Source organism: Penicillium arizonense (assembly GCF_001773325.1).
Source record: "Penicillium arizonense strain CBS 141311 chromosome Unknown PENARI_contig008, whole genome shotgun sequence".
Lineage (NCBI taxonomy): Eukaryota > Fungi > Ascomycota > Eurotiomycetes > Eurotiales > Aspergillaceae > Penicillium > Penicillium arizonense.
This window is the reverse complement of record NW_019173285.1, coordinates 499,498-526,026: the sequence shown is the minus strand read 5'-3', so window position 1 is coordinate 526,026 and position 26,529 is coordinate 499,498. Positions and strand designations below refer to the sequence as shown.

Below are 26,529 nucleotides of genomic sequence, written 5' to 3'. Positions count from 1 at the left end.
CTACTAGGTAAAAATATGTAGTGCGTCTCCAACAGGTGAAGGAAATGCATGTAGGAATGACAGGGATGGGTATTAGTGGCAAATAAAGGCACATTTCTCTCCCCTTCCTAGTGGACTAGAATAACAATCTCTATGCTCGATCTTCACAGTCGTTATTCCTGCCCTCGTATTGCCGGATCAATTCCTTTCCGTAATCATTCCCATTAGGTGTCCTCACAAGTGTGTGAATATGGAACTTTCGAGGCTCCTTGTTGGACAGAAAAACACCACTGTGATGATCAAACTCAAAAAGTATCACCGGTGAATGAATGCTATAGTAAAAAGCGTCATGTTCACCGAATTGACCAATCCAAGAAAAATAAGTCTCGTTCCAATATTCATCGATCTCAGACATGCGAGCTTGTAAAGCGCCCTCTGGTAGGTAATCCAGACTCAATTCTAGGATATTGCGGACTTGTTGCTGCTCCCAAGCCTGAAAATGCGAAACTAAGCAACCTTCGTAAGGAATAATCCGGTTATCTTGAAATGCGCCCCCAAGATGTCGCTGATCGGCACGATGATACCTCCAAGTTGGAAGGTTGGCGCAGTAAATGTCGGCCGAAACCTGGACGACAGCGCGCGTGGCTTCATCCATCGAAAATATCAGGCGCAGGCCGGCTTTCTCCTGTTGGACAAATAGCTCCGTTCCTTTGCCAGGGCCCTCATCGATGATGTTTGGTTCAGCGCCCATGAATATTGGAGTGAAAACCATCTGTTTCCCAATCACCATGCAGTTCAAACAGAGGTGGTGTCCATATAGCTGCCATCCCCAAGGCCCTTTGATCGAAGGGGTACCGAAGATGGCAAAATTGTAAGAGAGCTCGTTCAGAACATTCTCCCCACGGACCGCTTTACCGAGAAAGCCGTTGATCTTCATGCACCCGCGTACTTTTTCATAACCAGATGGTGACAGACTTGCCCGGAGCAGGCCATATATTGCCTGTACTATCTCGGTCTTGACTTCCTCCAAGCGTAACCCGTGGCGAAAAACGTATATTTCGGGGTTACTCCAAGATCGCCACTCTGGCGCATCAATTGGATAACTCATTCTTTCCCTGTCTGATTTGGAGAGCTTTGAGAGGAGATGTTTCGCTGCAATGCACATTTCCATAACAGGTGCTCCAAGATCCGTGCCTTTATCCGCAAGTTGATGAACTTCTTGATTGACTTCGCCATTGGATGAAATTCCCTGATATGGCTCATCGTAGAGGACTTTCCACTCTTGCATCCAGCCAATCATGAATGGGTCGGTGCAACGGTGGGCTGCCCACTGATATGTGTCGGAATTTGCGAGTTGCACACTCCTTGGGTTGTCGCTTGGGGGGATGTAATCACGAAAGGACTGATATTGACTCATATTCAATCAAAAATCCAAAAGTGATCGGAACGCCTGCGTCAAGAATAGATTGATGTATTGGGACGATCCCAACCTGGGAATATTTTGAGAATCTTATGCACAGTCAAATGTGGGTTCGGCTCCCATAAGAGCTGCCCACGAAAGCAGAGACCCCACATTCTCAAAGAAGGGGCCGGACCTTATTAGAACTACCATTTTCCTGATCCTAATGGGATCATACGATGGTTTTTTTGGCCTCGCAGCCCACTTCCTTAACTTAGCAGAGCACGAGCACTCACTATGTTTGACTGGGAAAACGACGTCTTCTTATCAACCTGGGATAAAAAGTATGTGACGACAAATTTACGACCGGGAAGCAAAGATTTTGATGCAGAAGGCTTTAAAGAGCTCCAAAAAGAGATTGATGACAGTGGTAATGTAACTGGGGTTTCTTATTGCATTCTTGTATGATATCCAACCCTCCTTAATTTTCGTCAAACTCTTGCGCTGATGCGAGCCCTTAGGCTGTCGTGTTCTGTGCTTTGAACCGTGCAGATGTAGTTGGCCGAATCTTTGATCAGATCACTGCAGATATGTCGCCTGAAGACAGCATGGAGACCTTTAAGCGCCTGAGAGAAGCCATAACGATCGTTTATCCTTTCTTGGGAATGCCATCCTGTATTCCAGCCTGTTATGGAATCATCGGAGTGATTCAGAAAAGGGGATCCCAATACGCCTCGGACGACAGGCTTCGATCCAGCATCATTACGCAGGAAGATTTGGACAAGGGAAAAGAGCTTCGACAACGCGTTTACCACGGCGTTGGTAACTCGGAAATCTTCCAGTTAATGGACAAGTATTTCGGTGATCTTTGTAGGTGAAGTGAAAAAAAAAAAACATCTCATAAAGCGATCAAGCGGTGCTGACGGTTCTAAGTTGCCTGCTCTACGGCCATAACATGGGGCTACTTGATCTCGAAGGCGAATGAACATGTATTCACCGAACAAGAATCACATCTTATCGTTGCTTCTGCCATTATAGCACTTGGCGCAGCGCGGCAAGCGAGGAGCCATATCAAAGCGACCATTGGACTTGGCAACGATGCACTAGTTGTTAAGTCCGTGGTCAATGTCGTGAGAAAACTTGCCAAGTGGGCTGACATCTCGATCGACCTGCCCAATGTCGATGAATGTGCGGAGGAATTGTATGTGAATATGAGGCAGCAACTGAAGTAGACTGGGGGGTTCAAGAAAGTGCAGAAAGCGATTGGAGTGTGTTAATTACGAAAATAGTATCATAACAAATATATTTCTCCCGTCTGATGGTCATTGAGCCTGGAACATGGATTCCACAATGTGCGATGAAGGTTTTCTATCTTCCTGTCCTGGGGGCCTTCGATATCAACGTTGATGATGGATTAATTTTATGGCACATATAATCTACCTGGGCAGCACACCACTCGCTTTGTTCACCAGCGCAAGCGCAACTAAATCCCCTTTCTCTTCTCATATTATTTTGTCCAAAGCGAAATATTGTTTACAAATTCGTGGGGCTAAACCCCACATTCTGTTTCTGGGTAGGAGTTGACGCTTATAGAGGGCTAGTTGCATCACTTTTTCTTAGACTGCAGCACAAGTCTAAATCAAATTTTGCAGTCCTCGAAATGTCTTTTACAAACCTTGTTCGATTCGAAGATGACCAAGGTGCTATACATTACGGCGATGTTCCAGAGGATTGCCTCCTAGATATCATTGGGTGCCGAGTACCCATTCTCGCCGGGGACCAATTTGAAGATTCACTTCAACTCACGGGTCAACAGGCGGTGGTCCACAAGGTATTAGTGTCTCACAATATGAATGCAAGTAGGGTGTGGAGATTTACCTCAAATCGACAGATCCTGCCGCCGGTTGACAGCGTGCCTGTTTTCCTTTGTATTGGGTTGAATTATGCCGAGCACGCGAAGGAAGCAAATGTATGGCATTGACATTGTTATTGCAGAGCATGATTTCTAACGAAGTGCCAGCTTCCAATACCACCAAGCCCGGTCCTATTCATCAAACCAGCCGGTTGGTCCTCCCCTGATTCTTCTATCACGATTGATCCCAGTACCTTTCCAGTATTGAGTTACAGGTCAACTGAAGAGGCTGTGTATACAGATGCTCTCGCCGGGCCGCATGATCAAATAGAAATACCACATCATGCCAAGATGCTGGACTACGAGGTTGGTAGATACTATCTTTATTTTTCTATTTGTATTGTTGCTAAACTCTTGCAACTTCCCCAGGGTGAGCTTTGCTTTATTGTGAAGCGAGACGCGAAGAATATTGCTGCCAGCCAGGCATTGGAGTACATACTCGGTTACACGGCAGGAAACGACATTTCGTCTCGGCTATGGCAGCGTCCTCCTTTGGCCGGTGGGCAATATTGTTATGCTAAGGGTTTCGACAAGTTCGCGCCTATTGGTCCGACGGTACGACACGCAAGAAAAATAACCATGGACAGCGTTAGTCTCCAGACGCTGGTCAACGGCAAAGAGAGACAGAGCACTGTAGCCAGCGATATGTTGTTTTCTCCCAGCAAGATTCTCGAGCATCTTTCCAGCGGCTGCACGGTGCGTAAAGGTACTGTGGTCATGACGGGAACCCCGAGTGGTATCGCCGGGCGAATGAAGGGAGAACCATGGCTGCGAGATGGCGATGTGGTGGAGGTCTGCATTAGCGGAATCGGCAAAATCACGAACCAAATTGTGATGCCCTGCCACAATCGATTATAACGATGGTCGATTGTCAAGGAATAGTTCCGTCGGGGCAAATTTGGCTATATTTTGGCACCCGGATCAAATAATTTCAAAATCAATAACGCATCACAGAGCATGACCAAAAGAGCCATTGGCTAAGGCCAGTAGATTCGTGCGTATCTAGCTTTCAACCAATGTTCTCGTAGTGATAAACTAGAGGCTCCAGTCGGAAAGATTTCCCAACGGAGCGATAACCGACGTGTTCTATTTTCGTACGATGGCCCTTCGGCGCTTTTCATAGTGCAGTAACCGGTCAGTCGTTTACTCTGCCGTCGATTGAGTGTCAAGTGTAACCGCCAAGTCCCGTAACCCTCATGATGGCACAGAAGGTTGTGATGTGGAAGAAGATGTTTCACTGTTCGCGCCCTTGAATTCGAGTCCTAATGGAGAATTGCGCCGCAAAAGTATTGAGGGTGGAATTGCAGGAGCTACTTACCCCAAGAGTGTGATGGGAAATTCCAGGGGTAAGTCTTTCCTTTTTAACCATTAGGGGTGAGCTAACTTTCCACCTGAGGTAAAGGTACGATTAGAAATTACAAAATGCCTCAAGGCCTACGAAAATGCCTTGATCATATTTGGCACGGAGCGTGAGACCCTAGAACAGCATAGTAAATATCTACTAGATATTGTTACGAAATACTAAGACGTTGCTGAACATGCCCTAAATTATGGAGCGTAAGACATGACATATCATTGATGGTGATTGATCAAGATGTATCTAAAAATCGATAAGATCATAGGATCACTTTAACATAATAAATCAGATATATCAGTCTGTATTATACATCATTTACTATGTAACTAGAAGCCAACTCAAATGTCTGGCTGAGCGCGGCATCCTTTGGATAGAGTTCTCTATACCTGGCTCACATGCCGATGTGATGCCGATGTGGTGGTCAAATGTGGGGAGCCAATCGGCGTTAGTGAAACATACTTTGTATGGCGAGGAGAAACCCCGGTTGTTCAAGGTTAAATCGAAAACGATAGGTTGTAAATTCCAGCTCAAGGATTCGGTCGGCGCTTGACAGCAACGCCCTGCTGCAAGGTTCATTTTTGCCAGCGCGAAAAATATTCCCCTAGCCTAGTTATTGCCTGAGGGACACAACTTCTACTCGGTATAGGTAATTCGTTGGCGATACGTCACAACAGCCCAACAACATCTCCAATCTTATCCGCCAAAGGTGGACACACTACTCTCTGTCCAACAAGTCTCCCAATCCGGATTCCAAGATGACCGGGACTGCGCAAGGTATCATTCGCCAAAGTTCAAGCTCAATCAATGACTCCACCCATGGGTGCTTGTGTCGTCGTCTCGGCATAAAAGGATTGTTGTATCGTGTGGCGTTCTATGGGTTATGAACCTTGTAAGAGAGGTACAGAGCTAACCGTAAATGTGACTTGGTAGGGTTATCGTTTCCCTTTTTGGCTATAATATCTAGTTTAGTCAGCTAGATATTGTTTGGATATCGCCACATAGCCCACCAGTAGTCCGTATCAGAGTCTCAAAACAATACCATAAAAACTGGAGCTTCAATAACCGACCAACCGAAAACTGGGGTCCCCGCAACCCCTAAACCAGCTCCAAACTCCACTCCGGAGGATCCGGACTTTCCATCCCTGCAACCTGCCTTCTCTCATTAATCTTGCGAACAGCTGAAACAGATATCCATGCACAACAAGGTTATATCCTTGGCATACGCATGATTCCGGTACTAGCTAAACCGACCTAACCTACATCCTTCATAGAATGGCCGACGCTGAAGAGAAATGGCGCAAATGCGCATTTTGCGAGCGACGGTTCGCAAAGGTCGAACACCTCAAGCGACATCAGAGATCACGTATGTAGTCTCTCCCTCAGTCACTGTGGGTTGACGCTGATGTTTTGCAGACACTGGAGAAAAGCCGTTCAAATGCCCTAAGTGCGATCAACGATATGCGCGAAGGTATGTGTATACTGAGAACTCATAGCTATACAGGTGACGCTGGACTTCGCTAATGGACACATCACTCGCAGTGACGTTCTGGCGAGACATATACAGAATCACCCAAGGAGAACGTACCGAAGCAGAGTGACCAAGCCGGTTCCTATTACAGGGACCAGCCAGCAATCCACTTCGATTTCTGTAGACCATGTTCGACGTGATAGAAATTCGCAACAAGCAGGAATATTAGCACCTCTCACGGCTATCAATAACCCAGACAGTGATGCGAGAGTGCAGGACAACACATCATCTACCAGCAATTCTCCGGTTGATGCAATCTATGAACATATGTCAACCTCAAATATTGTTCTCCCCGTGGATGAATGGCTTTCAGCTCCAACAAAACGGGTAAATGGCAAGGGCGAACGCTTATTCGTCCCCCAACAGATGGAAGAGTCCAATGTTTGTCATGGTCCTGTAGCAGAGGACTCCCCAAACTACGACTCTTCTTCATTCATACACTATGCTCCACTTCTGGATCAGTCGATAGTCCACTCATGGCCATTATCTACTACATCGTACCCTTGCTACGACCCCAGTGACATCGATCTGAATGTTGCATTCACCGGAGCCAACGTGTTATTTGAAAGCACCGGTCAGCCTCTGGAGGAGGGACCTAGTCCGTTCGTGATAGAATCCCCATCCCTAGGGGTGCCGGTGATACATAGTAACGCACCCAAAGAAACGGAAGACCCCCGTGAATCACTGGGACTTGATTCACTGAAACGCATTGAGCAGATGTGGTCCGGCAAAGGAATTTCTCAGCCGGCGCTTCTCGTTCGGACATTATGGGACGACGTTACAGAGCACAAAGCGGCTAATATCCTCTCCGACCCTGCGGAGCATGTTAATTTGCCCTCAAATCCTCCTTCAGAGCATAGATCTGAATGCGGGATGAATAGCAAAATCACCGAACGGTGTCGGGAAAGGCTCTTAGTATTTCACAGTCTGACTCAAACCCCTCCAGGAATAGCGCTGGCTTCAAATGTGCCGTCGCCTTCTAAGTCTCAACAAAGTGAGCTTTCCTCTAGTCTAGCAACCGGGCCATGCCTCCCGGACCTTCCGGATATAGAATTTCCTTCAGTGGAAGTACTCGATTTGAGCCTGAAGTTCTACTTCCGGCACGTCCATCTGTCTTTGCCCTTCATACATCGGCCCACTTTCAATGCCTCAGAGACACCATGTTTGCTCCTGTTGCCGATGATCTTAATCGGGTTTTCGATTCTCGATCCATATGGCTCAAAAGCCTTTGTCTCACGCTCCAGGGCGGTATGTCTTCCAGATGGTTAGACTGAGCAACTGACAGCTTTTATTAACTGTGAACTCTGTCCGGCAGTACCTTATCGAGTTGTGTCGAGCAGACCTGGCCTGCAAAGCTCGCGGAAAATCGGGCTCCCCATCGGGATTGATCCGTTCTCTAGCATCCTCACTTCTAGTTTTGTACCTCAATCTGGAAAGTCAGGTAAGTTGCCTTCATCGTGATTATCAACACTATGAAAAACAGCTTTTAATGGTACAGATAGAACCACGAAGAAGAGGCCGCTTTTATGCTTTGTGCCCAGACTTTACATGTAACAGGGTCATTGTATCGATGGAACACAGAGACTAACCGTTTTGTATAGATCGCCGAAAAGCATGGCTTATACGAGATGCACCATAAGCAGGACCTCATTACGAACCTTCTTACAAAAACTTCTGATAGTGAGAGTTATTGGATGCTGTGGGCAAGGATCGAATCTATCAAAATGTAAGTGTAACAATTCCGACATTTGGGTTGCCATCTAAGCTGACTCTCTGGCCTAGGCTGGTATTATGCTTGGTGCGTATGGATACGGCTTATGCCCGCTTAATGGGTACCAACGGGGTCATTGATCCCAACCAGGTCAAGGTCGTCCTCCCCGTAGACAATGTTCTCTTCGATTCACCCAATGCGGATAAATTCGTGGAGGATGTGAAGATGGCAACAGCCGTCCCTATGCCCGTTATTCACATGCGACATTTTGCGGAAAGCGCCCCTAAAAGTGGAGTGATGAACGGATTCCTTCTGCGAGTGGTCTTGGATCACATCCATATCCGCGTCTCCAGCGCTCAGGTTCGGATCTTGTCCGCCGCGGACGATAACGTGCCGCAACTCTGCGATTTTGCACCAGCCAGCCTGTATAACCCGTCTGCGGAAGTGAAAGACATTAACCACCAGCTTGTTGCTATATCGAGGAATTACGCGAGTTTGCTTCAGCCGCCTGCTGACCCTCTCTCCCCATTGTCATGGAATTATCTATGCATGATCATAACCGCTCCAGTCGAACAGTTGGAGCTAGCAATCGGTCGCCGCGGCCCACAATGTGCTCCAAAATCCCGTGCTGCTATTGAGGTGTGGTCCAAGTCACCAGCCGCCAGGCGGGCGGTTTTGCATGCTGCCCAAATATGCTACATCCTCACCTTCGGCGCACACCCGCCGTTATCCTCAGCGGAGAAGAAATTGCTGCGAGTCGAATCAATGGTTTTCACCTCGGCCTTGGTACTTGGTCTGTACTTTTCCACGGAAAGAACATATATTTCTTCTTTCAGACTGGCCGAAGATAGCAATCCACCCAGTGCGTTGGAACTCTTGCAAGATATTGACTGGGCTATCGTCAATGGCGAGGGATTTGCAGAGGACTGTGATTGGACCTTGGCTCTCCACAATACTGAGCGATCTACCTCAGCTCAGTTTGCAGGAGTCCAAGCCAGGGACTTTATTCGACATGGCGAGCTACCACTTTCCTTTGATGGTAAATCTCAATTGCAAGGCGTCAAAATGGCCGCCAGTGTTTTTCAGGAGTATGCCTATATTCTTGATCAACTTGGTGGGTCTGCTGGGTCTCATGGATCTGGGAGTGACTTTGCAAATATAGCAAGATCAGTTAGTGATATTCTGGCGTCCTGAAATGTGAAGGGGGAAGTAATGAGGAAGTAATAGCTACTCCTTTACTGCTCACCATGGTGTGAACTGGCTAGGACGATTTCTGTGATGTGGACAGTGATCCATCTATGATAAATGTACATCATATTATGTCAAATAGGCTCGGGGGGGAAATGAGCAAAGAATATCACAAGCAGTGAGTGGTTATGTACTGATCTTAATGTATTGCGTGTCTCTGTGTGCGTTGTCAGCATTTATGCCGCGGGTGACGGTTTAGATATGGGGAGTCGTCAGGTACTGTCTGATAGCAACAAGTCACAATGCCAAGTTTTTCCGTCTGGCATTACTTAGCTTTCTAGTAAGCACGGTAAAATAAAGAAGCAGCGAATATCTCTTTTCTCTGCCGGTTTGATACCATACTTGCCTTGCCTCACACGGCACCCAAGCCCCTCAAAACGTTAGGACAGTCCACATATCGGTCAAAATTATACAGATTACTAATATGTGAGCAAGATCGAAAATAACAGGGTTTTAATTAGACCTCACCGTAGCCCTACCCATGGGCCCTGGAGGTGGGGGAGGAGGTGACATCCATAGCCCGCCCACGACAGCCCATGCACAGCCCAGACAGAATGAAGTCGTGTAGATCTAAAAAGACAATTTGGTTGAGCAGAAATAAACATAGATCTATGGCTATTTACCTATCTCGAAAAATTGTCACAGAATCGCCGGTTAGCCGTTGTATTGTTCACGTGCGCGGGGAAGCGCCTTTCGCTAACAGGCCTTATAAGGGGTAGCGACCGCTGTGATGCCGTAACTTTTGTACATCAACGCCTCTATTTATTTAGGATATCTCGGAAAGTACCAATAGGCAAATAATGTGTAGCATATGTTTGACTGTAAGCTCATTGATGAGGCGTAAGAATGTGGGGAACTAATCGGATGTTTTATACAGCATGGACTACACTACCGTTGAAATGTCTACAGGCGATGTAGCCATGTCATGTAAAAGCCTGGAGGCACGCGGCCGTTACTTAGCCATATGTGGGTTTCTGGAATGATATTAAATCCTGGATATCACTTAACTATCAAGTTTAGCGCCCCATGTTCACTTTCCTTGAAATTCCTCCTGCAACCGAAGACATATATTGACATCCCCACCCCCTTCCTCCAACTAGGATGACAATGTTGGTACAATTTATTGATATAACCCCCCTGTATCGCTTTGCTGCTCCCCTTTTACTAGTGGCCTTGATTGCCTGGCTTCTCCACAACAAATATGGCCACGGCATCAATTCAATCCCAGGCCCGTTGGCGGCTTCTGTTACCAATCTATGGAGATTGGCCTTGGTCACAGGGCGCCGACCAGAACTGGAGCATATAAAATTACATCGAAAATACGGCAACATCGTTCGTCTTGGTCCTAATGTTGTCTCAGTGTCGGACCCAAATGCTGTTAAGGTTATATACGCAATAAATGCGGGATTTGTCAAGGTATCAAGTGAAACTACACATTTCCTAATAGCAATCCCCTCGTTATGTACTAAAGGTTCATCAGTCACACTTCTACACCGTCCAGAAGCCCATTGCACAAGATGGGACTCCCCTTGAAGGCCTGTTCAGCACTACAGATGAGAAATACCATGCAAAACTGCGGAGAGCAATATCGAGTGCGTATGCCATGAGTACACTGGTCCAGTTTGAGCCTCTAATGGACTCAACAACAACCATATTCCTCAACCAACTTTCAGCACGGTATGCAAATAAAGTCAACCCGGATGAAGTATGTGATCTCGGTGCATGGCTTCAGTATTACGCCTTCGATGTGATCGGCGAACTTACGTTCTCAAGACGACTGGGGTTTGTGGATCGTGGAGTTGATGTTGACGGCATCATTCATGACCTTGAGAAATTGTTAAATTACTTTGCTTCGGTATGATATTGCGCTCTCTAACGGATTGTTTTTATGATCGATTTTTGGAGCGCCTGCTGACGTTGTGGGATTATAAGATCGGACAGATGCCTGCGCTACACTTTTTCTTGCTCCTCAACCCCCTTCGAGTCTTCTTGGGTCGACTTGGACTGTTCAACTCATCCTCCCCAGTCGTGGCCTTCGCAAGGAGATGCATGGCTGATCGCTTCGATCCGAAACAACTCCATTTGTCAAGGACAGCGAAGGATGATAGCACCAGACCTTGCGACTTTCTTTCACGATTCCTAGAAGCTGGACAAAAAGACCCAGAGTTTATGACAAGAGATCGGATTCTAACCATGACGACAGCGAACATGTTTGCCGGATCTGACACAACCGCGATCACACTGCGGTCCATCTTCTACTACTTACTCAAAAATCCAAAATGCATGCAGCGTTTGATGGAAGAACTGAAGTATGAAGAACAAGCGGGCCGCTTCAGCCGCGACGACGGGCTCCTATCATGGAATGAAGTACGAGGCCTACCGTATCTTGGTGCGGTAATTAAGGAGGCACTCCGGTGCCACCCTGCTGCTGGCCTCACCTTAGAGCGGGTTGTTCCTCCAGCTGGAATATCAATTAATGGACATTTCCTTCCAGGGGGAACAATCGTCGGCTGCAGCCCCTGGACGGTGCATCTTGACGAGTCTGTTTTTGGGCATAGGCCAGATCAGTTCAGGCCTGAGAGATGGCTGGACATGCCAAATGATAAAGTAGCAGAGATGAACAACACTCTATTTACATTTGGTGCCGGTTCCCGGACATGTATTGGGAAGAACATCAGCCTGCTAGAAATGCATAAACTGGTTCCTACGGTTTTGCGGCGGTTCGAGGTATGCGTAGACTCCTGGAAAGATTACTTCCTAATTTTATTTACCCAATCAATTATAACTGATGCGTTGGACTTTCTAGATCACACTTGCAAACCCCGAGGAGCCTTGGAAATTGCACAATGCTTGGTTCGTGAAGCAAAGTGGGCTTTATGTCCTGCTGAAGACAAGAACAGGAGAGGCTTCATGAAAACAGTGTTCACTACCTAGGGTAAGCCCTATGTCAATATTAGTTTCCTAGAGTCGCAGCAGGCACCATCAATTCAAACTGAAATCTATTTCATCTACAGGCTTTGTCGACAAACATGTTGTAATCTGTAGTACAGCTAGTTATCCAATACTTCGCACAAGGAGAATGAATCCCAGATTTAACATACACATTATGACCAATATAGGATAAAGGCCTGATAATGTCGGTTTTTACCCCAGATGTCTCGAGACGAGCATGGGATATCCACGGCCCCCACATTTTTCGTCCCAGAACATGAAGCCCATAATGTGGGTTCCAGCCGACTGGTTCCTACCCAAAGACAAGGACCCTCAAGGTTATACTAAATGCTATTTACTTCCACATATGATATTAAAAAGCATTCTAGATTCAGATTCGTCAATCGTATCACCACCGATATACAACCGTCATCTATTTGGCTTTCGGACCGAACTGTCCCGTAGTGATGAGTTTGAGACCCAGTCTGAAACATGCCCCACGGAGCGATAATCGACGTGTCCTATTCTCGTCCGACAGCCCCTCTGGTCCTCGCTGTAGAGGGTGGCCCCACCGATCAGTTCTTTACCCTGTCATCGGCGTAAGGCTAGATGCAACCGCCAAGTCTCTTGTCATCAATGTTCCTGGCGAGGAAAACCATCCTTGTGTTCGTATATGCCGCGAACGCGATCGGAATTTTGAACCAACTGCAAGCCTCGAAATAACACGACCGAAGCGATGGTAAAATCGACTATTCAACGTTTTCGGATTCCCCTAACGTGGGCGCTGTAGCGCCCCCCAGTCAGTAGACCGTGTCGATATCTTGTTGCTTCCCACACTGCTTGATGGAATTGCGTGATCTGGGGAAGCCTTGGGGTGAATGAAGTCAATGGAATTGGTATCTTTCTATGGTAGATTCTCTTGTTCGCAGCCTTCAAACAGAGTAGACCTTTCTGGATAAAAGCCCAGTTTTCCGATATACTTTACTACATCGACAAAGTAGGTTACTCTAGCAGGAATGTGGTCCGTATGACCTTCAAGGGTACTAGTAACTGTATCTAGCAAGTCTCGTCCGCAACTTTGCATCATGATGCAAGTCCTATATCAGCTCTGTCTGAGATACCACCCCGCACTCTTGCCGACACCTTTGTGTCATGCTATAGGGACACGTTTCATCGAGTTTGGCCAATCTTGCACATGCAATCATTTCCGTGGTAATATGATGCACATGGCCGATATGGAGGTTATTGCAAATACCAGCTCCATTCTGTTCTGAATTATGCAAATGACATTTCAATGTTGACCTAGGCCGGTGGAACTTGGCGTTTAGTAAATGTGGGGTTTACTGTAAAGCGCCGCTTGGCCCAGAGGAGAAACCGTAATATCTGGCATGAGATTGCTTGAGGTTTCTGTCTCTACAAAAATGATAAATAGACCTCGCTATTGTGAGTCGTTGTGAATTGGCTCTTCTAGGTCCATTAGCCTTCTTTTATATGCATACATTGAAATAACGGTCGCCCATTTAAATGTCCCTACGAATTGTTATCTAGAATGCATCCAGTCACATATACTCCACATTAATGCCAAGGCCCCACTATGATTGAAATATCGAGACTAGGGTGTGGTAGTCCGGGGTTAACTCGTTTGTGGCTGAACGCGGGGTATGAGCATGCACCAAACCGTATAGACACGTCTTGGGGTTTATATAGACCGATAGTATGGTCGTTTTCGGTGCCATCAAAGTCGACCCTTCTTGTTTAATTTCCCTCTCAATTTCGTACACCAAATCTTCGAACAACGTCCTACACGATGTCTTCTATGTCTGGGATCAAACACGTGGAAACCCTCCATGAAATGGATCGCATTCGCACCAATGCCAGCGTCACTATACCAAGTGACCTTTTCGAAAAAATGTACCTGAGTCCGGAAATTGCCGTGAAAGGTCAACTTCGCAAGACCATGGCGAATCCTACGCCTACGTAAAGTCTCGTTCTGCAGTACATGCCGACCTTTCCTGTTAACACTGATGATAGGGGATTAATGGGATTTTTAATCGCAACAACACCAGTTTCTTGCAACCTCATGGGATGGCATGGCTCTGGGGGCGGCGGGGCAGCATTAGTGTAAGTAGAGGCCCACCCCCAATTGTTGTGAGAATGAAGTATTAACTCTGCCATGCCAAGTGGCACGATTTACATTTTTGGGGGTGTTCTCCAGACAATCGCTTTCTTAATGGAGTGGATTTTGGGAAATACCTTTTCATCGATGGTTTTTGCTTTTTTTGGTCAGACCCTTTCTACTCATTGGCCACCTTTTTGAACTGATGTCTTTCTCTTGATAGGGGCATTCACCTTTAGTCTAGCTATTACGCTCACACCATCAGCAAATGCGCAAGGGGCCTTTACAGCAAACACCTCAAACGCATCCGAACTTGCTGCTGGTATGGCAGAGTTTAAGTCTAGCTTTGGTCAGTTGTTGATTTGTTGAAGTGATTTGACATGCGCTTACACTATGTCGAGTAGCGTTCTTTTACATATGCTGCGCCGTCCTCGTCGTAATGTTCACCATTTGTTCGCTTCGAACTAACATTGTTTTCTTCTTTATGTTTCTACTTCTTGGACCAGCATTGATTTGCCTTGCTTGCGCATATTGGTCATCCGCCGATGGCAACAACGAGCGCTCACAACGCTTTGAAAAGGTAGGACTTCTCACTCGACCTACATCTTAATATCAATTGACTAAGTTCCTCAACGGGGCCAAACAGGCTGGAGGTGCTCTTCTATTTGCTATTGTTATTCCTGGATGGTATCTTCTTCTCTCACAAATGCTTGTTGCCATAGACTTTCCTTTTTCATTACCGATCGGAGATCTGAGTACTAAGATTCGTGGTGCGTCGGTCAATAAAGGAAGAAATGGGGAGGCCGTTTGAAGCTGCGAGGTCCATTAGCTTGTCGAAATGATTTCTCTCTGCTTTTCGAGTTGTTTTTGGGGTGTTAGTACACCCACTGCTCCCCCTTCACTCCTTTCACTACCCGCCCCTTACTCGATTGTTCTGGCCACTACGCCTAGATAGTCTTAGCTTGGAAATGATTCACCTTGTTTTCCACCGTTTCCAACACTTCTTCTTCATTCGTGAGCGCTGTCGTGGGACTGGTCGCGGACGACAGGCAGGGCAGGAGATTGCGGGACGTGGAGGCGTGGTTCTCATCGCAGACTTGGGTTGGATGATGCTGCAGACCAGTCAGCGCAAGATGCAGAATAATATAGATGGACTTATATTGATGGAGTGGATGCAAGAAGCTTAATCGTACGAAAAGCGAGCCATTTTTCCTTCATATGAACCTCTAGGCTTACTACCAGCCCTGGGGAGTTGCTGGGCACGTAAGAGAAACCAGCAGGATCAACTCTACGAGTAGAACACCTGCTTAGACCTCCAAAACCTATCTTTGGGTAGCATGTAGATCTTACAAATTAATGTCTTATTCAATAAGCCTCGCCGATAGCGGGTGATATCGCAAGCGGAGCTAAACAAACGCTCCATGCCCACGCTAGTGGCTAGAACTAAGAAAATATCTTTGTGATGTATAGACCCGCTAGAATTGATAAGAGCCTTAATACCTTTCCTTGACCCAGTGCTTCTACAGAATCCTATCATGTTGCTTTTGGCTAGGCTCGGGTACACGAACTCTTTCCTCGCCAGTACTGAGATTTGCGCAGAATCGAACGGCTTCTCCGCTGGACGCAAAAGTCAAAAGTTCAGAAGACGCTACCGCGGAGCTCAGCAGCATATCATGTCGTGAGTTCCTGTCGCGGTTCTTGAAGCTAATGAGAAAGACCTCGACTTCATCGGCAGTGACCGCCCCGGCCTTGACGGTAGTCAACATGGTTACGGGGTTTAGACACCACCGCAATTCGACTTCGAGCCGTCTTCTACTACTTGTAATTTTAAACTGCGCCTGTGAGAATGCGAGGGAAGGGGCCGGAGGGGGAGCAGGGCAATGACCGTGTAATTCCCAGCATCGAAAACTCCGTGAATCGACGGCAATGCCTAGGATTACTTTTGCTGATGAAAGGCTCTAGGCAAACCGCTTGCGCCCCGGCTAGGTAATGGGATCGTCCCTCCTTTGGCTGCAACTCAACACGTGTATCAGCTGCCCTGTGGTTAAAATTACGTAGGTATTCTCAATTTATTGTGCTAACTATGGGAATCAGCTTGGAGTTTGCGGCGTACTTCGTATTAGTCTCATGTCATTTCATACTTTGCAATATTACTCATTCCAATATATGAGACAGTTAAGCTATACCATACATCACTTAGGGTACAGGTTGAAGAAAAGAAAACAATGATAGACAGATTTGGTTTGGTGCAACATAATCAGCCCGCTGGAATACGTGGGCGATAAATCTTGGGTACCGCAAAGGAAACAGGTCAAACTGGGTGAGCTTTGAAGGTAAGCAGATCCAGAATAAAAGCCAGTCCACCTAGAAAGCAGAGAGGGAGGTAGATGGGGAGGTGACAGCAAACTCCCTCGAAACCCTTTCTCGTGTCCCCCACATTTTGCCACAATCCACCCTGCTCCTTTCTTCCATCAATATGTGGGTTGTCTCGGAAATAGTGAAAACAGGACCGAGATGTGGAAAATAAATAGATGGCTAAGCTTATACATCTCATGGTCTTCTGTTATCCCTTCATTTGACATCAAGTACGGCGATCGTCTTGTCTTGTAGCAAACTCTCCATTTTTCTATTATTGCTGTCACTTTCTGTCAACATGGTCCCCAAAATAGTCCTTATTACTGGTGCTACTGGAACCCAAGGTAAATTTTCTCCTAATTTACATGGGGACAAACAAGCTCATGATGCGGTTTCTACCAGGCGGAGCTGTGGCCAGGATCCTTCTGCAGCATCCCGACCAATACATCGTCCGCTGCTTAACACGGAACCCTGAATCAGACAAAGCTCAAGCGCTAGAAACGCTCGGCGCTGTGCCTGTTCGAGGAGATTTGACCGTTCCTTCGTCACTTTCCGTGCCACTAAAAGGGGCTTGGGGAGTCTTTGGTGTCACGGATTTTTATGACACGGTATTGACTCCTTTCTATATAGCTAAGTAGGCTCGTGACTTACTTCTCTTCTTTTTTCTTAGAATATTCTCGACGATCCACTCAGTGAAGAGCAGCAAGGCCGGAATCTTGCAAAGGCCGCGGCTGAAGCAGGCGTGGAATGCTTCCTGTGGAGCACCTTGCCAAGCTCTTCCGAAATATCTGGAGGCCAGTTTATAACTCAACTGTATGAGGGTGAGCAAAAATCTTTCTTTTTTGTCCACCTGGGTCAAACACTGAATGTTCTATTCAGGAAAGCACAATGTGGACGCGTACATCCGTCAAATTGGCCTGCCCGGTGTCTTCATTTTCACAGGCAACTTTTATGAAAATATGATCACTCGAAAATACGTTTCGTATGATCCGCATACCGACAAGATTACCATGAGACGTCCGATCTTGAAGCCCGATGCATCGAGTAAGATATTCTTCTCCAATGTTTAGGTTGGACTCGAAGGCTAACCACTTCGTTGCTTCTGAAAGTCACCACCCTTTATGTGGAAAAGGACCTCGGTGCCGTCTGTAAGGCCGTATGGGACCAGTGGGACGACAAGAAAAACGGGCTAGATGGAAAATACCTACTCGCCGCAGGCGCGCACGAAACCCCACGTTACATGGCGCAGGTGTTGGAAAAAGGTATGATGGCAGCCCCGTCAATTGTTTCTTCTGGCTAAAACTGACTTTGATCTTTTAGTATCGGGTAAGAAAGTTGAGTACAGTACTTTGCCGACTACCGGGATCCCCGAACGAGATATCATGCTCAATCTGTACAATGCTGTGGGCATGCATCCCAACCGTACTCTCCCTACAGAGGAGATCCAAGCCTTGGGATTGAACTTGCACACGGTTGATTCCTATTATCGACAGCGGCTACTGCCTCACTTGGGTCTACCCAGTGTCAACTGAGACGCGCTTCAAGCTCCTGGCTAGGAGTTAGAATTTGTGTGCCCGACATCAATTTGTACTTAAAAATGCTGCAGTTGTAGCTAACACAGAGCACGATGGACCTTCCTGAAGCTCTGTCTATGCTTTTTGAATATCTTTATGATTGCATCTTTACGAGACGATGTCGACGTTGTAAGGTACTGTAGTTTGAAAACATCACCCGAATTTCGCAGTATTGCGCGGGGGCTTCCCTTCAATTGGAATAATGTTGCCCTTAATATGCATGCATTAGAAACAGTACGTATAATGGAGAATAGACGGTTGTATCATTAGTAAGGGACGATTCTTCTCTGGTGAATCTCTCCCAAAATCGTTCTCTTTGTCTTGGCCTTCCTTTTGATTTTAAATCAGATCAAATGTTTCACCTCTTCACCAAGACTAAATCCCATCCCCACCCCCGGCCGCCAAACCCAAACCATCAAGTGCCGATTTGTTGAAGCGAAGAAGTGATTATTAGGCAGGTCTTGTTCCAACCTTGGGAAGGTTTTTGACTGTTGCCGCGCAGCCGAGATCTCAAGCTAGTTTCGGAGATAAGCTCGGCTACTCGTGCCGAGTGGAGAAACCTAGAATGTGGGATTTCCTACTTCGACTCTTCACCCCAGATCCTTCTTCCCCACATTATTATTCCAGCAGCAAGGGCAAAGGTGGCGAATCGGGCGCATTGTCTCTGATTGACTCTTTATTCCCGGCCCCACGAATCTAATTTTTATGGGTGTTACAGTTCTTGTTGAAGCAATGAAGCACCCGAAATGGCTGCTATAAGAGGCAGCATTACACCATTATACCTCAACCAATTCACTTTATTCAACGCATCGTATACGAATCCTTCAAAATGTCGAATCACCAGCCTAAAGTGGCATTCGTGAGCGGATGCAACGGAATCAGCGGCCATGCCATTGTTGAGCACTTGGTGCGGCAGCCTGATAGTGAATGGTTTGTCTACTTACGCAACTGGTTTTTGTAGACAAAGCTGACTTGAGCGGTGTCAAGGTCTAAAATCATTGTGTCCTCGCGCACTCCGTTGGTTCACTTCTGGTCGGACCCTCGCGTTCAGTTTGTTGGGGTGGACTTTATGTGGCCCCATGAGAGAATTGTGGAGAAACTCGCCCCTGTCTGCTCCCTTGTTACGCATGTCTACTATACGGCGTACGCCCATTCCAAGGATTTCAAATCTTTGTCGAAAATCAATGTTCCCTTGTTCCAGAAGTTCATCGACGCAGTTGATGCTGTTTGCCCGAAGTTGCAACGAGTTTTGATGTACACTGGTGGAAAGGTAGGCATTTCACATATTCAACTGAAAAAATGGGGTTCTTGAGAATTGGCTAATGCGCTGGTTCCTTAGTATTATGGTGCACATCTTGGGAAGTTGACGGCACCTGCGGAAGAATCGTCCCCAAGATACATCGATAACGGAGATAACTTCTATTACAACCAGGAGGACTACTTGGTTGAAGTACAGCAACGCAGGAAGCAATGGAAGTACAACGTGATTCGTCCCACTGGAATCATTGGCTTCATTCCTCACGGTTCGTTACTCGTATTGATCTTTCTAAGTCTTATTACTCACGAGTACACTTATGCAGCCAATGGAATGAGCGAAGCACTCTCGGTTGCCGTTTACTTTTTGCTTTGTCGCGAATTGGGCTTACCTGCTCATTTTCCCGGAAATGAGTTTCTTTGGGAAGGTGTGGACGATAAATCTTACGCTCCTAGTATCGCAGACCTAGCTGTCTTCGCATCTACCCACGACCACTGTTCCAACCAGATTTTCAACCATACCAATGGTGATGTGATTGTGTGGAAAAATTTCTGGCCCAAGATTGCCCAGTACTATGGATTGAAGGTACAGAAACCTAGCTTCGCACGAACCACGTGGTAATCTATACTGACCTACTTCAAGACACCTACTCCCAGGTTTGAACAGGCCCGTGGCCAGTCCAGCAACCTAATTGTTGAGTTCAATGTGCAAGAATGGGCCGATGATAAGAAACCGGCCTGGGAGCGAGTGGTTCAGAAATACGGTGGCCGAAAGGATGTGTTTGACTGGGTATCATGGGATCATTGGAACTGGGCTCTGGGACGAGCGTGGTCTACACTCCTCTCCTCAAATAAAGCGCGTGCGTATGGATGGACGCGCTTTGATGATACTTATAAAACTTGGCTAGACACGTGGACAATACTAGAAAATGCCGGAATCTTGCCCAAGCCCCAACCGCTTGGGGAGATTTAGCTCAGTGCCTACGCATTTAAGTACCTATTATCATGCAGAAATTTCAACACTGAATATATTTTTGAAGTCAAATGTGAAATTGTTTTGATTCTATGTTCCAGGCTCAAATTTAGTATGAATTGTTCAATTCCGTTTGGCTGCAGCCTATTGAAATTATCTTGAAAATGTTAGCACATTTCCACCATTTCCTAGACAATTCTCGCCTTCTTTGTTCCTCATCAAGTTGCGAAGTTGTATTTGTTCTCATCTCAAAGGAGCAGGACTTGAATCTGAAGAAAATGGACGTTTCCTTTGTATTTGTAACAGACGAAAAACCAACTAGAAAACGACCTCCCTAGCTTTTCAAATATGGGCAAAATATGTCTCTATTTTGTTCGTTATCTTGAGTGCAAAGATTGTTTTGTTCTTGACCAAACGTTTGCCTTTGTTGGAAATACTGACATGTCTACGTTGCGCTATTGCTCTTTCTTTCACTCGAGGTCTTAGCCCCTCTCTTCGAAGCTTCTTCTCCCCACAGTGGGCTCCAAATTTGTTCAGCCACGGAGCTTAAGGTGACGTAAGCAAGGAAATGTGGGGGGCGAGTAAGATTCATGCAAGTGTTGTGACCCGACGTGTGGGAAAGCATAAATAAATCACCACCATTCAGTTCGGCTTTTCCAGCTCTGTATATTCCAGGCATCTTCTTTCTTTATACTTATTTAAAATGGCGGACACATATCTCGACTTTATTCGTCAGAGGCGGACGTTTTATTCTCTAACTAATACCTCGCCTGTCTCCGACGAACGCATTGTGGAAGTTGTGCGGGAGGTTGTGCGCCACAGTCCAAGTTCTTTCAATGGACAGACCTCTCGAGTTGTGATTTTACTTGGAGATGAGCACCTCAAATTGTGGACAATCGCTCTGGAAGTCTTGAAATCAACCTTCCCAGCACAGAGCTGGGATGTGTATGAGAAGAAGTTAAACGACCGGAAAGCGGCCTATGGCACTGTACGTAGAAACCTTTAACCTCGTCTCGGGTATTTATTCCCGCTTTATCTCTTCTATCACTGAACATATTCCAACAGCTTTTGCTTTACGAGGATCAGGCGGTTTTACCGTCTCTCCAAGCCAAGGCACCACTATTCAAGAACCATGTCAGCCAGTTCTCGGAGCACAATAATGCAATCCTAGCTGGTAATCTGTGGACGGTACTGGAGTTAGCTGGGTTTGGCGCCAACTTACAACATTTTAACCCTTTTATCGATGCCAGGGTTACGGCGGAGTGGGGTTTGCCATCGCAGTGGGCATTGAAAGCTCAGCTTGTGTTTGGAACACCGGTTGAAGGACCCAATCCTGATAAGCAATATGGTAATTTAGATGAGCGAATTTTTGTGTTCGGAAAGCAATAAGTTGGGTCACTAGGAGACTGGGTTATTTGCGAAATTCCATATTTGTCTACTTGATCTAGAAATTCTATGTGTTCTGCAAATGTTTCCAGTGACATATCTAACCAAATATCACTAGACGGAGAATGCAAATTAGTATCTTTAGTTCTCAGACCGTTTTTAATTATTTTCATGGGTTCAGGAAGTGAAGCACATTATCTGGAACCGCTCATAATTCTGTTATCTAATAAGGACGTGTAGTTCGTTGACCCTTCTTGCCGTGTCAACATCTGCTATGCTGTTAATAGGATGCAATCGACGTTTATGAATCCCGATAATGGCCTAGACTGGCCAGACATACCGTTTGGTAAATGTGGGGCATTAAGCGCCACTTGGTCCATTCTTTTTTGCGGGGCAAAGGTCGTAATGGAATATTCCCTATAGCTTCTATATTGCCTTATACGATCCGAAATGAGATTGAAACTTTTGTCTATAAAAAATGGTATCTAGGACTCGTTACTCACAGTCGTTGTGACAAGGCTCTTCTATGTTCAATTTTCTTTTTTAGCGGCCTTCTTTTAAACGCAGATTTTGAACAACGTCGCCAATCTGAATGCTCTTAAGAATTGTTGTTATCTTGGCGTTACAATTAGTTACATACATCCACGTTAATGCTAAGGGTCCAATATGATGGGAAACTTGGAAACTAGGGCGAGGCAGTCCTACACTGGTTTGCTGAAATCATGTAAGCAGGGGCCAGCCGTTAGCTCGTTCGTGGCCGAATGCGGGGGGATTATCACGCACCGAACTCGAATAGACATGCTTGAATAAATCGGCCAGATAGAGGATAGACGCAGGCATTTGGAAATAAATGTTTCATTAAACCTCAAAATGAAGGATCGGGCCCATCTTATTATTATTACTGAAGGTCGCAATGCACAGAGTTCTGGTTTCCCCTGCTACTCTATATAGTTATCTGCCGAATCGAAGTTTAGCCATATGTGCTGGCGCTCAGGGTATCAATTGAGGCGATCCATTAAAGAACTATCTATCAGACCGCTGTTGAGAGGGACTATATACCTGAACGGCTAGTATGGGGATCTTACAACTTGGGTATTCCGTATAGACCCGGTTTACCATACGAAACATATGGGGAACTCGGTGGCGGCTGAATCATCCAGTCACTAGTGGTAAAAAACACCTCTTCAATATCGACATTGTCAGTTACCCCACATACATATGTTGCCAGAAGAACTAACCAATAATGTGGGTTCAGGCTGCGATTCGCTCGTTCTGCGCAAGTCATCAATAGACATAGAGCCATTATAATGACTCTGCGTTCTGTTTGCTCTAAATTTGCCAGATAGTTTCCTTCTCTATATATTCACGTATATATGTAGTAAAGACGCTTTCACATCGCTCGCAACATGTCTGAGAATACCAAAATGGCATACAACTCTTTCTATGCACACAAAAAATGTCTGCTGATCTGCGGTATTGTGGCGATCGCCAACATGCAGTACGGGTTCGACAGTTCCGGTGTGGGCGGTCTGCAGGCTATGCCTGGGTTTTTGATGGTATTTGGCTACAAAAGTCCTGGCAACGAATTGGGCTATGGGATTAATGTGAGTTTCCTTGCAGCTCCTGTTTTTTCATACCAATGCCATTTTTGGAAGCAATAGGTCTAACATACACATTACGATTGTTTAGAGTACAGTCCAGCAGCTGATCACTTCGTTACTTACGCTTGGCTCCTTTTTATCATCACTGTTAGCGGGCTTATTTTCCCAATTTCTTGGCCGGCGCCCAGCACTTTGGATGGCTTGCGTCCTGAACGCCGCTGCTTGTGCCATTCAAATAACCAGTACCTCAAGCAATATCCTCTATATCGGACGACTTCTACTGGGTTTTGCGAATGGCTTTTTCGTGACATTCTCGAACATATACACCGCCGAAGTCGCACCAGCACATCTGCGCGGCGTAACCGTCGCGCTTTTCGCCTACTGGGTCAATGTCGGTGCCATTATTGGGACGGTTGTGGATTACTACACCAAGGATCAGATGAATAAATTATGCTACCAAATTCCACTATCATGTCTATTCGTCGTCCCGACATGCCTGTTTATAGCGCTGTTCTTTGTCCCCGAAAGTCCTCGGTGGCTTCTGCACAAGGGAAAGGAGCTCCAAGCTCGACGGGCTTTGGAACAATTAAGGGGGGTTGCTATTGACCCGACGGAGCTGGAGACTGAGTGGACCGAGATGATTCGGGGAGTGAATGAGGAGAAACGGACTGCGAAGAGTGTGGGATTCCTAGACATGTTTCGAGGTCTGTCTCTCATCAGACTGGAAAGCGAAAGATATGGCCTTGCTGATATTTGACTGTCTTCTAGGAGCTGACCTCCGTCGTACCATGCTTTGCTATTGCATGATATCCTGCCAGGCCGCATCGGGTATCTGGTTTCTGATCGGATACAACACGTACTTCTATTCCATCACTGGGGTTACCAAGCCGTTCCAATATTCAATCATGAATACGTGCCTGGGCTTTCTCGGAGTCAACGTCGGCATGTTTTCCATTAGATACCTAGTCGGTCGCCGTTCAATCCTTCTGGTCGGTGCTTTGGGTTGTGGGCTCAGTCAGCTCGCTGCCGCCATTTCTGCAAGTATCATGTCATCGTCCCCAAATACCCTCGTGGCATTCATGGCCATATTTATGGTGTTCTATAACGGATGTATCGCAACAGCCAGCTACATTGTTGCAACGGAGGTGGTGAGTTCGCGGTTGAGGGCGTGGACTGTCGGTTCAGCCACCTCTGTGGGCTCGCTACTCGCCTGGTTGACGAACTTCTGCACCCCGTATTTTATCAACCCTGACAATTTGAACTGGGTATGTCGAGCCCGTCCGTTGCAATTTTAATTCCATGAATCTATACCCTATAAATTCTTTCTGCTGACTTAGCTCTCTCCTAGGGTGCGAGATACGGATACATCTGGGCTGGTTCGAACTTCGTCGTCTTACTCTTTATCTTGTTTTTCATGCCGGAGATGAAGGGTCGTACTTTGGAGGAGCTCAATGAAATGTTCGCTGCCAGAGTTCCCACCCGGAAATTTCGTCAGTATCAATGCGCCATGCACGAAGAGATTGTCCGCGATGTGAACGCGCAGAAGGGCGGGGGAGAGGTGTTTGAGATTGAAGACGTTCGATCTAGCAAGTGATCCTCGGTTAATGGACCACGAGAGGGAGAGACTCGCCAATGCATTGCCCACGGAGAAAACATTTGTAGTTGCTCGAGACAACACTACAGCTGTCGAATGATATATCACGATCAATTATGTCACAGTTCCGTGCACAATAGAGACAAATCCGAGAAAGTAACATCATATTAGGCACACTCAAATAACATTGTGCGGGTGTCAGTACCTACGGGTTAAGGCAAGTATGAGCAGGTTTTGCGACCTGGAACCCGCTCTCTTGCAGTGGTCACTTCTTCACCCTGGATAAAATAAGGAAACAGCGGTAGGGCATGATTTAGTGTCAGAACTGACTCCTGTGATGCCGCTACATCGTGCCGAGCAAAGGCCCAGTTTGTCAGATGAGCCTCAGTTACAGGCCCTGGTGTGGCGTTGCCGTAACAACAATACGCGACATGCAAACTCGATGCTTCAGAATCAAAGTCCTTTTAGGAATACTAAACAAGGCCGGTGAGATTTCCGCCACTGGACCCTCAATTCATGAAAAATCTCCATCTCGCGATGATTTCAGCATCGTAGGACAACCTTTGACCACGGCTTAGCCTAAGCTGCTGAATCCCTTGATCTCCACTTCTCTGTGCGCCATCCCGAGGAACATTTCGGTCTGGCCGTCGTCGAAGGCTATACAAAGTAGGGACGTTGGCAACAAAAGCTGCGCAAAATCCTTCAACCGCTCCCCAAGTATGGCGCTGGTGTTGCGACACGTCCCGATCACTAATCGGGAGGCGCAACATGGCAATGATGATGAGAAGGATTCCGATGGAAAAGAGTCCAATCAGTTCAAGTCGCCTATCAGTGTCAGAACTAAAGCGAGCAACATGCTAAACAAACTTACCGTACAATAGGTAGCCTGAGCCTGGCTAGCCAGGGCAACGGGATAATAATCAACATCACATCCGTGACCATGTTGAGAGCCACAAACACAAGTAGCTCAACGCGTGCCAGGGTGCATTCGCCTACACATTTGCGTTAGTGCCCACCAGCGACATTGCAAGGGCCACGGTTTACCTGGGTCTGGCTGTACCTGCCAGTAAAGGTGCAGGGGCCTGCATTCAGTGAAGCATGTCACCAGCACTGCCACATAAGTACCAAACAGCACAATCCAACAGGCGTTAATTATCAATTCCGGCCTAGGTAGACCAAATAGCATCTGCTTGTATAAGAGAAGAATGACACTTTTCTGTATCCATAAACTAGATCTCACGTTAGTATCCAGGTCGCCTGGCATGTAAACAGAGGGTATTACTAAGTGAAGTATATTGTTCTGCAGACGAGCGTCATCTTGCTCCCAACCTCACGTCGATAGATATCCATCTTGGTTAAGGTATGAGTTTCTCTATCCACGTTTTCCATGTTATTATTACCCCACAGGAGTACAAGAATGATCAACGGTGAGAGGATAATGATACACATTATAGCAAATGATGTGAGGTAGTCACTGAGCTTAAATGTCTGCCTTCGTATCTTTCGCATGGCAAGGCGAAAGCTCATTAGAATAATTGCGAGCGAATTGAAGACTCCGACATTGATAATGGTCGACTTCGTGCTATAACTCATCGATCGAAGCTTGTTTTG

At 46.5% G+C, this 26,529-nt stretch overlaps 9 protein-coding genes across 9 annotated transcripts; 7 read left to right on the top strand and 2 right to left on the bottom strand.

Annotated features, from left to right (window-relative positions):
- Positions 1 to 130: 130 nt before the first annotated feature.
- Positions 131 to 1,396, bottom strand: PENARI_c008G09752 (DUF3500 domain-containing protein; the record flags this gene model as incomplete). Its single annotated transcript, XM_022631595.1, has 1 exon — positions 131 to 1,396. The coding sequence occupies one exon, from the start codon at positions 1,394 to 1,396 to the stop codon at positions 131 to 133; it is 1,266 nt and encodes a 421-aa protein (XP_022488748.1).
- Positions 1,397 to 1,675: 279 nt separating this feature from the next.
- On the top strand, positions 1,676 to 2,610 carry PENARI_c008G02118 (uncharacterized protein; the record flags this gene model as incomplete). Its single annotated transcript, XM_022631343.1, has 3 exons — positions 1,676 to 1,813; positions 1,900 to 2,248; positions 2,312 to 2,610. The coding sequence occupies 3 exons, from the start codon at positions 1,676 to 1,678 to the stop codon at positions 2,608 to 2,610; spliced, it is 786 nt and encodes a 261-aa protein (XP_022488836.1).
- A 428-nt stretch (positions 2,611 to 3,038) lies between these two features.
- PENARI_c008G11198 (uncharacterized protein) lies at positions 3,039 to 9,080 on the top strand (the record flags this gene model as incomplete). The annotated part of the gene is made up of 9 exons (XM_022631655.1): positions 3,039 to 3,209; positions 3,270 to 3,347; positions 3,399 to 3,596; positions 3,660 to 3,986; positions 6,061 to 6,115; positions 6,300 to 7,423; positions 7,491 to 7,616; positions 7,777 to 7,901; positions 7,958 to 9,080. The coding sequence occupies 9 exons, from the start codon at positions 3,039 to 3,041 to the stop codon at positions 9,078 to 9,080; spliced, it is 3,327 nt and encodes a 1,108-aa protein (XP_022488738.1).
- Positions 9,081 to 10,241: 1,161 nt separating this feature from the next.
- PENARI_c008G06436 (cytochrome P450) lies at positions 10,242 to 12,048 on the top strand (the record flags this gene model as incomplete). The annotated part of the gene is made up of 4 exons (XM_022631484.1): positions 10,242 to 10,550; positions 10,615 to 10,989; positions 11,067 to 11,861; positions 11,941 to 12,048. 4 exons carry the CDS (start codon positions 10,242 to 10,244, stop codon positions 12,046 to 12,048), a joined length of 1,587 nt encoding a protein of 528 aa, XP_022488701.1.
- A 3,080-nt stretch (positions 12,049 to 15,128) lies between these two features.
- Positions 15,129 to 15,947, bottom strand: PENARI_c008G12296 (uncharacterized protein; the record flags this gene model as incomplete). Its single annotated transcript, XM_022631687.1, has 2 exons — positions 15,129 to 15,293; positions 15,750 to 15,947. The coding sequence occupies 2 exons, from the start codon at positions 15,945 to 15,947 to the stop codon at positions 15,129 to 15,131; spliced, it is 363 nt and encodes a 120-aa protein (XP_022488758.1).
- An 887-nt stretch (positions 15,948 to 16,834) lies between these two features.
- PENARI_c008G05275 (uncharacterized protein) lies at positions 16,835 to 18,068 on the top strand (the record flags this gene model as incomplete). The annotated part of the gene is made up of 6 exons (XM_022631453.1): positions 16,835 to 16,880; positions 16,939 to 17,144; positions 17,207 to 17,357; positions 17,416 to 17,580; positions 17,646 to 17,798; positions 17,857 to 18,068. 6 exons carry the CDS (start codon positions 16,835 to 16,837, stop codon positions 18,066 to 18,068), a joined length of 933 nt encoding a protein of 310 aa, XP_022488874.1.
- Positions 18,069 to 18,939: 871 nt separating this feature from the next.
- On the top strand, positions 18,940 to 20,337 carry PENARI_c008G07797 (SDR family oxidoreductase; the record flags this gene model as incomplete). Its single annotated transcript, XM_022631525.1, has 4 exons — positions 18,940 to 19,040; positions 19,098 to 19,380; positions 19,450 to 19,950; positions 20,008 to 20,337. The coding sequence occupies 4 exons, from the start codon at positions 18,940 to 18,942 to the stop codon at positions 20,335 to 20,337; spliced, it is 1,215 nt and encodes a 404-aa protein (XP_022488670.1).
- A 703-nt stretch (positions 20,338 to 21,040) lies between these two features.
- Positions 21,041 to 21,726, top strand: PENARI_c008G10654 (uncharacterized protein; the record flags this gene model as incomplete). The annotated part of the gene is made up of 2 exons (XM_022631627.1): positions 21,041 to 21,325; positions 21,403 to 21,726. The coding sequence occupies 2 exons, from the start codon at positions 21,041 to 21,043 to the stop codon at positions 21,724 to 21,726; spliced, it is 609 nt and encodes a 202-aa protein (XP_022488826.1).
- A 1,403-nt stretch (positions 21,727 to 23,129) lies between these two features.
- PENARI_c008G03645 (uncharacterized protein) lies at positions 23,130 to 24,918 on the top strand (the record flags this gene model as incomplete). The annotated part of the gene is made up of 4 exons (XM_022631390.1): positions 23,130 to 23,327; positions 23,413 to 24,028; positions 24,093 to 24,589; positions 24,673 to 24,918. The coding sequence occupies 4 exons, from the start codon at positions 23,130 to 23,132 to the stop codon at positions 24,916 to 24,918; spliced, it is 1,557 nt and encodes a 518-aa protein (XP_022488503.1).
- Positions 24,919 to 26,529: the final 1,611 nt, after the last annotated feature.